Source organism: Coturnix japonica, chromosome Z (genome assembly GCF_054131305.1).
Source record: "Coturnix japonica strain WE chromosome Z, WE-NBRP24, whole genome shotgun sequence".
Classification (NCBI taxonomy): Eukaryota; Metazoa; Chordata; class Aves; order Galliformes; family Phasianidae; genus Coturnix; species Coturnix japonica.
Window position 1 is genome coordinate 47,380,323 of NC_140702.1, and position 16,818 is coordinate 47,397,140.

General features: G+C 39.2%; 1 protein-coding gene across 3 annotated transcripts in view; it reads right to left on the minus strand.

Moving 5' to 3' along the window:
• RIC1 (RIC1 partner of RAB6A GEF complex) overlaps nt 1–16,216 on the minus strand; it is a 49,380-nt gene extending 33,164 nt beyond the window's left edge. Inside the window, exons 1-3 of one of the 3 annotated variants that reach the window (XM_015848970.3) lie at nt 15,605–16,216; nt 5,936–6,043; nt 1,504–1,580 (exon numbers count right to left, since the gene is read on the minus strand). In XM_015848970.3, the coding sequence (XP_015704456.2) occupies nt 1,504–1,580; nt 5,936–6,043; nt 15,605–15,745 (326 nt within the window). In that variant the 5' untranslated portion in view covers nt 15,746–16,216. The remainder of the gene's footprint in view (nt 1–1,503; nt 1,581–5,935; nt 6,044–15,604) is intronic. The other 2 variants (XM_015848971.3, XM_015848972.3) reach the window with 2 other exon arrangements.
• Between the last annotated feature and the right edge of the window lie 602 nt (nt 16,217–16,818).

The following is a 16,818-nucleotide window of genomic DNA, read 5'->3' on the forward strand; positions in this document are numbered from 1 at the left end:
TTTGCAAGTTTGACCTACTCAGGTTTCAGAAAAGGCAAGCATTTTAATATAACTTGTCTATATTAGTCTTAAGTTTCTGGAAAGTTGACAAATAAATTCCACAGCTTTGAGGACTATTTCAGAAGAAAAAGATGCACTACAATGGTGTAACACCCAGTGATGTGAAAATTAATTCAGTTTCAAATTTTCTACTAGCTGCCAAGTCATTTCTCTCAGTACATATTTGTAAATTAGATTATTTTTTTAAACACAGAACAAGCCTTCATAAACATTAAGTTTTAAATGTTCATGATTTAGTAGCTATGTATTATGTTTTCCTCTTATATGACATCATCTTCCTCCAATACTCCTCACAGGTTTTCACTTGCAGACACAAAGGCTTTGTCATATCCTGCCACTGAAAGGCTGTCCCATGGGCAAAAGCTGTGAGCAGCACTCAGCCTTGACCTGCTGATATGCTCTTCTCCCCATTTGTGACTTATTTCTCTTGATACCTTTCATATTATATCAAATCCCTTTATCATTTTTAGTAAAATATTTTATTTCTTATTTCAGTCAAGTAATTCCTCCTTCTCACTTTTCTAAGAGCTTCTCACAGGGGAAGGGACAGAGGTGGGGAGGGCCAAGCTCAATCACAGACAAAAAGCCCTCAATCCATGACACCTACCCATCAACTTTTTCTGTGAACTTGAAAACGCATCTCCTGCCCTCACAGAAGTCATCTCTAGCCAATAATTAATCAAGACCATTTTATTATTCCTGTGACCAAACTGCATTCAGTCAACAACTATACAGTCTGCCTATGTAAAGATGCAAATACACAAATGTACTATTAAGGTTTTAACCTCTCCCAAACTTCAAATCATGCCAAATCATACTATGAGTCAATGAAGTTCACCACAAATGCATCCCAGGTACAGTCACACTACATTTTAATAAGGGAAATGTATTATACGGTTCACAAGGGAAATAAGATGATAATGACAACACATAAAACTAAAATATTTGTACATCTTGCTAAAAACAGCTCATATTATGTATAAGATGTAGGGAATTTCTTCCCCATTTGCTTCAAAAATATCTCAGGTATTGTAAAATTGGAGGGAGGGGAGGATTTTATTAAAAAATTCCTAAGAAATATATCTAACTGAACCAGTATAAAGAAACTATTGAAGTCTGTGCAAGATCAGGAATCCTAAAGAACTTATATCAATTACAAAATTAGACATTATTAACCCTGCTATTCAGGATTCTGAGACCTCATAATTGCCAGAAAGTGCCAGGAATCCTGTCAGTGTACAGCAAGCCAATTAGATCAGCTTCTTCTTTGAATTGACCCTAACTCCAAAGAAAGATACTCTATATAGTCATCAAGGTTTAAAACACACACACACACACACAAAAAAAAATAAAATAATGCATTTGATCATATAATCTGCCCAGGACTTGTCTGGTCACATTTTCCTACACAGTGAAAACTCAAAGAAAATTTACAATACTTACTTGGGATACATTGGTTCATAAAGATACTTGTCTCTTGCTGAAGGGATTTCAAAAAATAAGATGTATCCATTCGCAGTCTGAAAGAGAAATACTGATCAATTGCACATCTGGACATCTAGATGCATAAGTAAACTCTGTACAGATTCTTGTCACATCTACATGTCTTATATAGAGCAAGTGCATCTACATGCTATCCATTCTCAGACATACTAAGAAATATGCTTTGAAATTCATTCTCTATAAAATTCGTACTACCTCTCAAAATCCACTGGACACATCACTCATCTAGCAGCACAGTTTAAACACCCTACGAACGTGTCATTTGCTGCAGAGACTAGCTCTAGAGCAGGTGTGACTGCAGCAGGCAAGGGATCTGGAATGAAAAAGGCCAACGAAAAAGCTCTTCTTAGGGCTTTTTTTTTTTGAAGCTAGCAACCGTGCTGCACTTAGTGCTGGGCTGCTGGTAGCTTGTGGACAGGCTCCTGAGTCAGCAGGGGTAGAGCTGGCACATTAGTGATACAGTTTAAACACCCATCCTTAACATTTACACCTGATGATAAGCTTAGAATAGCCTCGGGGAGATCACACATCACACCAGTTTAGCAGCCATTGTTGCTGTCCACCGAGAATGAGAAGGTTCCCTAAGTGAGCACCACCCATACTGCCCATATGGTGCTGCAGCTGTGTGTGTGGGAGGTGGGTCAAGTGGTGAGGAGTGTTAAGTATTGTCCCTCCTTGCTCAGGAGACCTGCTTTCCTCTTGGCAATCTCTGAGACTCCAGGCCTCAACGTGGTCTCCATCAGACAGCAGGCTTATTTCAAGAAGACTGCAGCAGCACAGACAGAGGGCCTGCCAGAAATGCAGCTGTTCAGGTCTCTGGCTGCAGGGAGTGCCTGAACCTGCTACTGCCAGGGGAGGGAGGCAGGGATTCCACCTGTATGAGGTGCGAGCAAGTGGATGAGCTGCTCAGACTGGTGGTGGAGCTCAAGGAAGAGCTATGCTTGACCAACCACATTTCCTTCTATGAGTGGGTGACCAGACTGGTAGATGAGAGAAAGGCTGTTGATGTTGTCTACGTAAACTTCAGAAAAGCCTTTGACATGGTCTCTCACAGTATTCTCCTAGTGAAATGGCTAGAGGACCATGCCCAACAGGTAGTGATTAATGGAGTTAAGTGCAGTTGGCAAACTGTGACAAGCAGTGTCCCCCATGGGTAGGTACTGGGGCCCATATTGTTTAATATCTTTACTGATGACGTAGATGAGGAGATTGAGTGTGCCCTCAGTAAGTTTGCAGATGACACCAAGCTGGGAGGTTTTTTTCTTTCTTTGTCTGAAAAAAAATCTGCTATAATCCAATAGCCAGTTATATTCTGCTGTTCTGTGAGATTGATTTCAAACTACAATATTCAAAGAACAAACACAAATCATTTAGTTTTCAAATGTTGCAATCATTAAAAGAACCTGATCCAGTGCAAGACTGGCAAATAAAGTTTGTTGTTCAAAAACAAGAAGTACAATTTGTTCAAAGCAGATTTAACCTTTAGGCAAATTAGCAAATGCACTTCAGTTAAACAGTATTTTAATACAAACATGGGCTGAGTATGTACCTAAAGCATTATTACTAAGATAAGCAGCACTGAAATGAATGGTTTCAAGTTGCTTTGCAAGGTTGGTTTCCTGTTCTGTGAACAAAAGTAACACTTCTTAGCTTAGTTCATCAGTTCACAGAAATCAAGTTTTCTGAAATGAGCTTGTGTTTCAGCTTCAAAAAGTCCACTAACATAATAAAAACACTATTCTTGCATTTAAAGCAAATACTTTTCCTATGTAATACTATCCAAACCACAAAGGTGATATTGAGACCGCCTGAAAATAATTGGAAGATCTAATTAAACCGGAAAACAACAACAACAACAAAAAATAACAAAGATGCTCATTTCTAATATCTTTACAGGTTCTTTCCATTACATCATTAAATATTTAACCTCTAAGTTACCTTATACTGGAAGGAAAAGTAAAACAATACTGTGAAGTAATCTTTATACTGATACTGTACAAAGGGCCTAGATGAATCCCATTCAAAACAGGAGTTACTATTGTTACAGGTTCATTTCAAGACAGAATTATTCCTTCAATAATAGGCTGAAATGCATAAAATCGAACCAGATACTTGCTGGAAATTTATCACATTCATTCAGATAGTTTTCTCCACTGCTTTATAAACACCTGTGCTGCAATGAAATTTACTGAAGTTTCAGGACTGTCTTTTATTCCCTAATCATTCTCACCTTTGACAGTCAAAACATAAACATTCAGTGCCTTACAAGGGATTTCACTATGTTTTCTCATATACTGTGGTGTTGCATAAAGTTCTGCTTTAGCTCTGGGAACAGAGCCTAAAAAACAGCCTGTATCGGAGGAATGCCCAAATCAGGCAAATGTCTACAATGACAATATCTTTCTTTGCATTAAAGTGTCTTGATCCAAGTTGGGATTTTTTTTGGTTTTTTTTTTCCCTCTAGAATCAGTTGTTATGGCTGTGTATACCAACCTAAGCTCAGCAATACTAGAAAAAGAATATTAATACAGTAATATGAGAAAAGAACCCACAAAATACTGGGGAGAAAAAAAAAAAGAAAAAAGAATGAGATCAAACTATTAAAAATGAACAATACATGAACAGTGATGGTGCAATGATAGTCCAAAGCAATACAGTAGTAGAAATGTACCAACAGTTTAACACCAGAAGATACAAATAGAAAAATCTTAGAATTTCTAGAGAACAACAGATGAAAACTGCTCAAGCTTGTTTAACTGCCTACATTAAAGATACCTGAGATACTATAAAGCCTTACGTGCCAGATCAAAGTTTGCCATCAGAACAAACAATAATTTCCTCACAGCAGATGCTACAAATCGATTCCCCCCTCCCATGTTTGACCATTTTAAATTTTACTTTGTGATACCTAAGTCTGCAATACAGGCATATATAATCTGATATCATCTGCAAAAATACAACACAATGCATTTAACCACAAAAATTACCTTGGAAGTCCAGTAACCAAATGGAAAAAAAAAAGAATAGCCTTAACACTAATTAACCATAGTTGAACTATAAGGTCTCGAGTAACTGGATCTCAACATCATAGAAAAAATACACAAATTAATTCAATATAACAAACTGTGTCTCTTCTGAATTCCTGCACAAAGATGTAATTGTAATAATCTTGAGTATTTTACTTGTGATTAAATTCTGCATTATAAAATTGAAGAATGATTAGTTTACTCTTGGTAAATATTAAAGAAGTCTCCTTTTTACTATTGTATATAAATACGATCGTTTACAGCCTGCAAATATAATCCGATACAAACAGAAATACCAGTAATAATATATTACTGTATTGATTTCAATGGATACTTTTAAATGATTTAAACATTGTAAGCTAACTCTCAAGAAAAGAATACCCCAGTATTACATACAAAAATGGGATCTTAGGAAGTTTAATAGAGGCAGGAACAATTTTATCAACCATCTACTATTTTTCACTACAATAGAATGTCTGACTGGTGTAAAATCTGCAAGATGCTACAGGCACCATTTGAAGTATAAAAGATGGTTTATATTTGGAGATGAAATAGCCATACCAAACAAGACAGTAGTTACTACACAATTTGAGATTCCGCATTTCCACCGTTTGATGGGTAATTCTAATTATTTCAATCTTTTGCAGTTTTTCACAAGGAAATTCTACAACCTTGACTTTAAAAAGCTACAAAACAATTCACAACTAATTTAAGACCAGTTTGCAATACATGACCTGGCCAAAAGCTGCAAGAATCACATACTGTATTCTAAATCAATATACTGCTGCATCATATAGTGACTTTTGAAACATCTGCTTTTACTTTTGCTGTGTCTTACACCTCCAACTTATTTCTAAATATTGGAGCTGAAGTACTCCACTGAACTGCTGTGAGCATAGCGCTACTTATGAAATGTGACTACATACATTTTTTCCCCACATGCAAGACATAAGTTCAACTGTTTGTCCATTTAAGACTCACCTTTCTGAAAAATCCATAAATTCTAATTATCAAGCTGAACATGCTTATGTTGCCTAACTCTTTAACTACTTCCTTCATTCACATCTTTATTCTTTGTGATCAGATCACAAAAATATTGAGGTTCTGCACAACCTCTAGCAAACATATCTTAACATGTTAATAAAGAACTACAACTCATTCTTAAGAGAAAAAAAAAAAAAGCACTAGAAAGTTTCTATTATCCCTTGGTACTATTACATACTCATGTAAGATAAATAATTAGTTAGGTGCACATATAGACTCCAGATTTCTTCAAGGAAACCAGTAATACAAAACTCTTCTTACGATCATTTAACCACAGTAAGAAGATAAAAAACTCTACTTACTGAAACAGCTATCATGGTGCCATCAGGCCGCCACTCTGCTTGCTTATAAGGTCCAAACTGAGAAGCTGCTTTTGACAGTTCCTTGTAGCTCACAATTAATACGCTGGGCTGAAGGGAAAAAAGAACATGGTAATAATTACATCATTTGTTTAGAAGAAATGGGAATGTAAACTATTATCTTTCCTTACAACACGTTTCTCTTAGAAAGTTTTAAAAAATGAGTATTTGTCAATGCACAATACAATGCTGCTTTTAAATGTAATAACTTGAAGTCCTGCCACAATGACCAATACATTAGTTTAGCAAAAGGAATCAATGAGTGCTAATTTTAAAACTTTCTGTTTAAACACTGCTTGGTGTGTGAACAGCCCTGTTTTCTTCTAATTCTGCTTCACAAGAAGCACTGGAGTCATAACAGACTACTTATCCTTGCATTTCACTAGGTGCATGGATGTCTTCCTCGGATTTCTAATTATATTGCTTTGGAAGTTGCTTCTTATGGCATGAAATGGAAATTTGCCAAATTGGGGAAAAACAGCTAAAGGTCAGCCAAAAGCCTAAGTGATTAAACTGATGGTGGAAAAATGGGGATTAAGTGGGCATAGGACCACCCTAGTACAATTGTGCGTGCCCAGAGGAACATCAGCATACACTAACAATTTCTTGGAAAAGAATGAATACATATGCCAATGTACTGCAGATGTATGTCTTAACTGTTTAAATGTAGAACTTGAACTCTGAATGTTCCTGTTTGTCATGTCTTCTGGTACATTTTGTGAGGAATAAAGGAATGCTGCTTTCTAACACCTCATGGCAGTTAGTTTAGTTTCTACCTGGATTTCAGATGAAAACAAACAAAAAAGGAGTCATTTCAGAGAACAAAATTAGATAAAGGGTTACCAAAGCTTCAAATGAGGAAGGAGAGGGGGAGGGGGAGGAGGAGGAAGCACTTCTAACAGGCTCCTATAATGAAAAGGACTGCCAAATTAGCCATAAGAATTCTATGTAAAAAATTTGGTACAATCTGTTTATATTGTTTCTGCTAAACAGATGGACCACAGTATCAAATAGATGATATCCAGAAAATCTTTTTTACTTCAAGAAAATTTCACCAGAAATTATGCAGACAAACAGCCTCTACAGTTTGTTGAACTGATTTTGCATATGAAGGGAAGTGCTCAATTTGTACCTTTATTCCTAGGGACCAAGATGACTTCCAGAGTCAAGAGGCTCAGACAAAGCTACCAAAGGCACAAAGTCTTCATCCCCTTTATTGGCAAGTTTAGATTTGACATAAAATCCTAATGAAAGACTACCTCCTCTTGCTCCCAGGCTTAGAAACAGTCTTCCTCTCTAAACATATTTAAGATCTGTTTTCACTTTTCTCATTCTTGAACCAATAATAGCTTTCAGCTTAGACAGGTATTCCCTTGTTTGCTACCCTCCCCCACTGGGAAGGAAAACAGAGAATTACGTGCATATACATTAGTTTGAGCACAACCATGCTTCCTTAGCCTTCAGCCACATTAAACAAACAAAGCTTTTTCTAGAAGTTTCCCCTCATCAATACAACAGATGCATTCTCTAACCACATTAAATGATCATTTCTCTTCAGAGCTGTAGCAACAAACTCTACACACACAAAAAAAAGAGTACACTACCCCAGCGTCTGGATGGGAAAAATCATCTGTCATGACAGACAGAGATGATGCCAACTTAAGATTGCTTCTAGCCTACTAGGTCAAATGGCAGAACTGGCAAATAAATAAATAAAGTAAAATCATTAATTCTACCCAGAAATCATGAAACGCGAGCATTTACTACCACCACATTTGAAACCAGTTGCTTCAAGTATCCTTACAAAAGAAGCAGAGCCACAAATTAGTATGAAATTACTACACATTTAAACAAGGAGTTTAATTAATACCACATTGACAGCCAGCCTTGGCATACCTGTAGTATGACTTTGCAATCTGTGATCAGTTCTATTAATTAGATTTCACATCTACATAGAACTGATTTCCTAAAGTTAAGAATTCATACTGTAAAGTAACAATAAGCAAACTGACCTTTACCTTAAGAACTATTTACACCAGCTTTTTCAGTTCAGACAGCTGGGTTGTTTTTAGTTTGTTTGTTTGTTTTCCCCACAGCTATTAGTAGATCAAGTAAACTAACACTAAATCACAGAATCACAGAATCCGGATGGAATGGAAAAGACCTACAAGATAACCCAGTCCAACCATCCACCAATCACCGATAGTTCTCACTAAACCATGTCCCTCAACACAATGTCCAAACACTCCTTGAATACCTCCAGGGTCAGTGTCTCCACCACCTCCCTGGGCACCCCATTCTACCACCTGTCCACTCTTTCAGAGAAGTAGCATTTCCTGACGTCCAGCCTAAATCTCTCCTGACACAGCTTGAAGCCATTCCCTCTAGGCCTATCACAAGAGAGAAGAGGCTGACCCCTCTATATAGAAGGGGGGACAATCACTTCCCTATTCCTGCTGGCAACACTGTTTCTGATGCCATTGGCTGGGATGCCATTGGCCTTCTGGGCCACATGGGCACACTGTCGGCTCACATTCAGCTTAGCATCAATCACTACTCCCAGCTCCATTTCTTCTACACAGTCTTCCAGCCATTCTGCCCCAAGCCTGTAGCGTTGCCCAGGGTTGAAATAAATACATCACTCGTAACAGAATTTACTTTATTGCTCTTGTGAACGATGTGGTCTTTCACAATTTGGTTTAAAACCAAGTTCAGTGTCTTAGATATAAGAGGAAAAGAAGTGCCTTGTGACAGTACAACCATGGTAATCTGCTCTGATCATTCTAACACCAACCTTAAAGTGCTCCTGTGCTTCAAGAATTTTAGCAGCAAGCAAAATGAAAAGTGCTAGAAACAAATTAATGCACAACATTTTTTTCCCCCTCTGTATTGCTACTTTTACAAATCATAATGACCATATTTATACCATAATGTTCTTGTGACATTTATCTGTGAGAAAGCTGTTACTATACCTTAGAATCTGGGAGAACACTCTGCATACACAGCAATTGTGAAATTTACACAAAACTTATTTCTAGATTGATTTACGTTTTGTCTTTACAGATGAAGACTAGAGGAGTTAGCACTACGCAAACATGCTCTTTCTATTGTTTCAAGTTTCAGTAGTCTCCTATTAGCAAGCAGATTGATTTCTAATTCAATAAATCAGGAAGTCTGTCTAGCTAATGCTTAAACCATAAATATTTCACCAGTGCAATTTACTTCCACATTCAGATACTGAGAACTAAGAGTTCTGAAAACCCCTAACGCAAGAACGTTCACTGCCCAGGTTTACAAGCTCCCCACTAGAGAGAGAACAGCTACAGGCTTCACACACATTGAAAGCAGCACGCTCTGCACATGCAAGTGAAACACCCATTTTATATCTGAAGTCATTTATTTCCAAAAAAAGTGACCTAGGAGGTATAACAGCACAGAAGTACATTGTATAAAAAGAAGTTTATGGGCCTAATTTTAAGTACTTGCCCCAAGTGGAACAAATCATTCAATACATATTTTTAAAAAACAAAAGGGCCCAGTCAATATTATACCTTTCTCTGATTAGTTTAAGATAACTACCTCATAGTATGTACAAAACCAGCAGGTATTCAGACTCCATTACACAGAACTTTCTCTACATCTTTGCATTTGTGTCTGTTGGGATGACCAATTCCCTACATCATCTTCGTGAAAACTCCATGTGATTTTTTTTTCTTTCTCCACACTTCAGCATGCAACTACTGAAAACTGCAAAGAAATCCAGTTAAGCACAAGATTTACAAGATAAACCAAGACAGTGATTCTGCTTCTTTATAGTGCTTGAAGTCTACCTTCACTAAACTTTCAATGGCAGAATCACAGCTTTTTGAGAAACCCTTTTCTAATAAAACATAGGAAGTAACCTAGCAAATAATAATTGTCCAAAAAGAAGAGAAAAATTTAAAAAAAAAAGAAAAGAAAGTCTACAAAACATAAGTAAACACCTTCAATTCTTAACAAAGGAAGAATAGAAGATTTCTTGTGAAGCTAGTAATAATTCTTTCATTCAAAATGCAACTTAAAGCTACCAAAAGCTTCCCAGAATAGATGAGAAGTCATTTCTCAATCTGCTGCAGAGAAAGTCTAGGATTTTGATACAGTACATTTTGCCTCTCAGTAAAGAATATCAGGTCAGGCAAAAACAGAATCCAGAAGCTAGAACTTGCTTATGAATAGAACAGTGGGGGAGGATGCTCAGAGGATACAAAAATAGATAAAAAGGGAAAAATGGAGGGCAATCAAAAAACAAAACAACAATCAAACAACCAAACACAGAAATACCACCCACCAAAGATTAAGTTAAATCTCTAGTGTTCCTGCAGTAAAAGAGAAGGATAAAATACAACTTCCTGTTCCCACAGTTAAATACACAACATCTCCTTCCTTCCTTATCCACCACTCAGTTACTTTGCCTGCCTTCTCACAAGAATCCCTTCCACAGGGCTTGTACTCTGAAATTTTCATGTTTCTTGATACTTTCTAACATTAAAAAAATAAAAAGCTTTTTAATTAAAAAAGAAACAAAACATTTTGGATGACTAGTACTGAAATAGAAAAAATGCACTACCTATAAAACCCTTACTGTATTAAGCCAGTTTCACAGGCAAAGACATTCAATTCAACTACCTGCTTTAAAATTGACTTTCGTTTCATTAATAGTTGTAACACTGCTTAGTAAGAATTCCCTCGGACTTTTAACTGAGAAAGACAGAGTCTTTATAAAGACCAACAAAAAAACCAAGACCTTACCACAACAAACACTCAGTGAAAGTAATCTGAAATCAATAGTTTCATTTAACTCTACCCGACAGTGTACCACCTTTCCCACTTCCTTTCTTTATGCAAAAACCAGGAGCAGAGTAAACAACCTCATAACACAGGATCATATGCATTATTTTCTATGAAGAGGGCTATCAAGATGTACTGGCCACACATAACATTCTCTAAGCAAACTAGACATGAGACATTATAGGTTTACTTCTCCAAACACAGGCATTCTACCACGTGAACTGAATACATATTGAGCAGACTCTTAAATCTGAACTGTCCATCTTCAAATAGCACAAGCTGTACAGACTTGAACAGCAGCTCTCACAGGAGCAAGTGCCTGCTTTTATTGAGGTGTTCAAAGGCCTCAAAATAAAACGATACATTAGCTAAGTGGAGAGAGGTACAGTTGCTGGTTATTTGACAGAATAGAACATAATGAAAGGATACGTTGTCCTTAATTTGGATACTGTGGTTTGACTGCTGCGGGTTAGTGGCAAACCACGCCTAAAGCCCATTCAACACATTAAAGAGGCAAAGCAAATACAACATAAAACTACTGGACTAACTTTGAGAATTAAAATCCTAACAGCATGTGTTGATTTGAACACTGAAACCTGACTTCAGTTGCTCTCTCACTGAGAACTGACATGAACAAAGACAGAAAGAACAAGATAGGAGCACTGCCATTTATAGTCAGTCCCATATATATATATACATATATATATATATATATATATATATATATTTAACATAAGTCATAAACATTATAATAGAAGCAATTGGACAGCTCTCAGTCTCACCAAAGTGCAAAAAGAAATGGGCTTTTCAGACCAGTCCCTGACTGGTAACTGTGAGAAGTTGGAATTGCAGAGAATATACTGTGAAAAACAAAAAAGAGAAAGAAAAAACAGCCAAAAAACCACAAACCACAACAAAAGAGGCAAGACATCCAGCCTGCACTGATGCCACTTGTGCCACACTGTCCACAATGTGTAACGACGTCATTATCAACATGTCTGATGTCCACATTCCAAGAAAATTTCAAGTACAAATGCTAGAAAGAATAACTCTGAAAGCTTAAACCAAGAAGCACAGATAAAGTTGGTTTTTTTTCTTTTGATAGTCACATATAATAAAAAAAAAATAAAATAATTACAGTAACATTGGCATTTTTAATATAAATGTATGTATGCATATAAATCTTTTCACACATCACATTTCCTATAAGCTCTGGTTTCACAAATAACTCCTTTTATATCATGCCAAAACTTCAGATTACAGAGATAACTTCTCTAAGAGAAGCACAGTTCCCCTGTTGTGTCCAATTTGCTTAAAGAATGCATCAAGCTCAATTCTAACAAATAACAAATTAGAGACTGAAAAGCATGTGAAGAGTGTCTAAGAAGAATGTAGAGAAAGACAGCATTTAGAATAAAGATAGATTACTCAGCAATCCGGGATTCTGACATGCATACTATCCTATAAACTTATAGTTCAGTGATCTCATTCAGCATCAGAATATCACAAAAAGAAAAGCTTAAAAACATGGGTAGATCTAAATTGTAAGCTGGTAAACACCTAAGTAATTACAATATTTTCCTCAAACTGAATAGACTCCAGTGAGCTTTCAGGACTGGTAATGACAGGCAGAGTCATACCAGACAGTATGACAATGTGCAAGGGTTTTCATTAAATATTTAAGGCTGGTACTTATTCCTGTCATTGCCATCAGTCTGTTAAGATCAAAGAAAGGAAACACCAGACTATATTTATATGTGCAACTACGTCATCAGGCTCTATTCTTGTTTTACTCTTCAACATTGGCAGTGGAAAAATCCATACCTTTGGAACATATTCTACAGCTGCACACATCTACACTAAAAGTCTAGAGAATAACTAAATTCACTAAACTGCCTTAAGTTCTTATTTCATGAGATAACCAAACATCTAAAACAAAAAGTCACTGCTTTCGAAGGAGTAACACTCTCAGTGAGCTGAGAACAATGCTCCTCTCATCCCTCCAAGAGCAGGGAGAAGCAAGTTTCCATTTGTTCAGCAAGTTGACCTGCCCCATAAAAAGCCAATAGTAGCCACAAAAATACATGTCCAAGCAGTGAAGATGACAACCCTTCAAATTGCACAGCAGCCTCAGGAAAGCACACCTTCCGTTCCCAGGTTAATAAATTACCTCTTTTTAGTATTTCAGAAAGTTACTTTCAAGAACTAAGTTTCATGTTTCAAACATCCAAGTACTTAACATTAGCAGAACAGTCAAACAAGCTTTCCGGTGCTGTCAATGAAAACAGATTCACTGGCTTTCAGTGACAATGAATGTTCTTAATGTGGCCACAAATTTATTATTAATAATTATAACATTCAAGAAAACACTTAATATCAGCTGTCTCCAAACTAGGGCACATGAAAGAGAATCCAACTGGTAACAAGAACAAAGCATTTTTGTGCCACTAATAAAAATTAAAAGAAATAACTAAAATAAATAAACCGAGGAGTTTATCTTTTCACTCCTCAATTTCCATTCTGCGTATGTTTAATAACATACAAATAAGTACAGTATCACACACATAAGATTTATAAACAAATATACTGATACAGGGCGAGTGTGCTCAGCATGTAATGAAGTAAGTTTCATTACTGATTAGCGGTCCTTGTATCTATGATTTAAATTCTATCTACAAGACAAGTTAAGTAGTCTAGGAACTTTTTAGGTTTCAAAGACACCAAGAGAGCTTGATCTCTTTTTACCCACATCATTTAACTCATTTTCTAACCTTAATATCCATATGGTTTCCAACCCCAGGACCAATCCACACTTTCAGAGAGATTTTCCCTATTGTTAGATCCTAATACAGAAGAGATAAAAAGGAGCTTTAAACATTACCACTACATTTGAACAAACACAGAACACTCACATAAGTTCACAAGCCTGGAAGTATTTGAAAGGGCCCCCTGTTCTTGAAAACCTCAGAACATTTTCAGCAGCCTCATCACCTCATCCTCACACAAAGCCTTCCACATATACTTGAGATAGTATTAAGCTTTAACAAGGACATTAGCCTGAAGGCTTTTCCACTTCACAAAACCGAATTAGTTCAACCTGACCAAAAAAGTAGCTTTGTTCTAAAGATACTTCTGCCTGATGATAACATTTTGTAGAATGTTACAATTATAGTTTATTTCATAACAGTTAAACATACGACCTCACCCCTAAAAGCAAACAAACAAACAACACACTTGCAATAAATGCACTTAATGCAACACAGTCTCATAAAAAATGCTCAACACAAATCTTTGTTTGCAGGTGACACTGAAACTTTTTTGTAGTCTAAAATCAAGTCTGGCAAAACCAGTGCCAAAATAAACCACTACATACTAGAACTGAATGCAATGAGAAATTTTTCATGATTTCTAAGCTTGCTCAACCTTCCCTGCAACAAGTGAACTCTTCTGTCTTTCTTTCTGTCAAGCTGCTCAGCATTCCAACACAAGTCCAAACTTGTCAGGTAATGAACGCAGCCGCTCTGAATGGACTGTAAAATAGGCTGCCTCCTGGACAATAAAACACATCTTGCTAAGCATTCTACAAGCTTGTCCTCATTTACCTATTTTCCCAGACAAGGCCACCGATTATGTTTACTTGACAACTACAGCTAGAAATTTAACAACCAGCATAAGCCAGCAGACTGCATACTTCATCTACACTACAAGGCACAAACCAAAGGGACCATAGGCCACATGACAAAGTTCACACGGTGCAGGTACATAGTTGATACCCCCTGATGCAATGCACATGGAAGTTAAAATACAGCGTCGGCACCACACCCAGGAACTAATTAATAGACAGGCAGAGCACAACAAAGTGATGAAATCTCAGCATAACTTAAAGCAAGATTTTAAGGCTATGACTGTCGTTTGACTCTGCTCTATACCAGCTTTCTAAAACTGGATTTATACTTTTCTCTGTAATCTGAGTTGATCTTGGAAAATTAACTGGAATCAGGCATATTTATAGACAGGCAGAGATTTTTACTTAGGTAGAATTCCAAAATATCCAGCATCAAAATTTCAAGTCAGTACTACAACTGCTTTGTAATGCTGCTCCAAATCAAACTGACATGCAGCATTTTTGTGTTAACAATCTTACCAAAGCTAATTTAAAGCACAACATTTAATACCAATTATGTGCAGTTTCAAACGACACTGCTAAAGCAGCAACTTCCAACCAAAAGCCATTGCAATTCCTGTTCTCAGGGTCACCGAACAGTTAAACTCTCATCGAACAATGTTTGTGGACTTCTGGATTACATAATTAGTATCACAGAATCACAGAATTGTAGGGGTTGGAAGGGACCTCTAGAGATCACAGTAGTCACAGTCAGTTTTGCTTTATAAAAAAAACCACAAAGAAACCTCGTGCTTCGTTGTTGGTTTTCTTAACGCTTATGTGCTCTTTTACATAGAACGTGTAACATATGCACACAAAAGGCACGAAGCACGTTTGAAAGAGTCCCACAAGCAGCCTCTATGTAATGCTTGTGAGCCAGCTACGGCCAAAGTATAACAAGGAAAAGAGGACGAAATTAAAGTTGGTTCTGAGGTTCATCTCGGGGAATACGCGGTGCAGCGTGAGCAGACGGATCCCGTGCTTTCCTGACACTGCCCTGCCAGCAGCAAAGAAACAAGCAGCACTCACAAGTAGCTCAGAACTCCGTGAGCTCCGATCCCAATCCACGGCCCCTCCGGAGCAACACGGCCCGGGACACAAAGCGCAGCCGGGACACTCACCCTGCAGTACCAGATGCTGAGCTGTGACGGGGAAAGCACAGCGAAGAAGGCCCTCCGGGGGTCCGTCTGAATGTGCAGAGGCGGCTCCATGCGCTCCAGCGGGCACAGAAGCCGTTTCGGCCAGCCGCTGAGGAAGTACATGGCTGCGGCTTGCCGGCCGCCCGCTCGCTGGGTCTAGGCGGGGTGCTCTCCCCGCCCGCGCGACGGCCTCGGGACCACGGGCTCGGAGCGCCGCAGGGCCCGGGGCCGCCCGCGCATAATCACCGCCGCAGCCCAGGGGAAGGAAGGGCAGCCCAGGGCTCCCGGCCGGGCTCCAGCCGCCGCCGCTGCCGCGTAGAGGCGATGAAAGCGGAGGCGGAGAGCGCGAGGGGGGGGACGGGCCGCGGCCTGAGAGAAGCGAGCGGTCACAGCTGAGCGCGGGCCGGCGGCAGTCGCGGCGGCTCCTCCCTCCCGCGGGTGGCTCTCCCGCCCGCTCTGGGTGTCGCTGTGGCGGTCGCCGCTCGGGCCTCCGCCGCCATCTCCCCGCCCCCAACTCCGGTCCCACCGCCACGGCCCCAGCGCCACAGCGGCCCCGCGGCGGAGGAAGGGGGAGGGGGCGGGGCCGGGCGACGAGGCGCCCATTGGCCGCGGGCACGGGGACAAGCGGAAATGGCGTCAGAGGCGGAGGCGGCTCCGCCCCCGCAGCTCCGGGGCGCCGTGTCAAGGTTCCCCGCCAGGAGTGAAGGGGCGGGGTGCGCGATGTGCGCATGCGCGGCCGTGCGTGGCGGGCTGCCTACGGCTCGTGGAGGATGGCGCATGCGCAGTGGGGGGTGGTCGTCGGCCCTGGGGGGTGTGTTGGGGAGGGCTTAGAGGGGGCGGTGTGTGCTGCGCTGTGGTGTGCTGTGCTGTCCAGTGTGGAGCCAGAAGGGAGGACTGCCTAAACCTCAGGTGTGCTGGTGGATGTGGTGAGTGAGGGTGAAGGGATGGAAAAGGTGGAAGAGAATGTACAGCATGTGTCTATACCATCCCAAGGCCAGCACATGAGTTGGAAAGGTCCAGCGTCAAGTGTTTTATAACTGAGGAAGATTAATAAATCATTTTCTCTGTGCTTCTTGTTGCAGGAGCTCCTTTGAACTGTGTTGTCCCAAGAAAAGTCAGATTGTATGCATATTACCTCATTCCCTTCAAAGAACATGGCTTCTTCCCACAGCTAAGGAGTGCTCTATCCTAACACC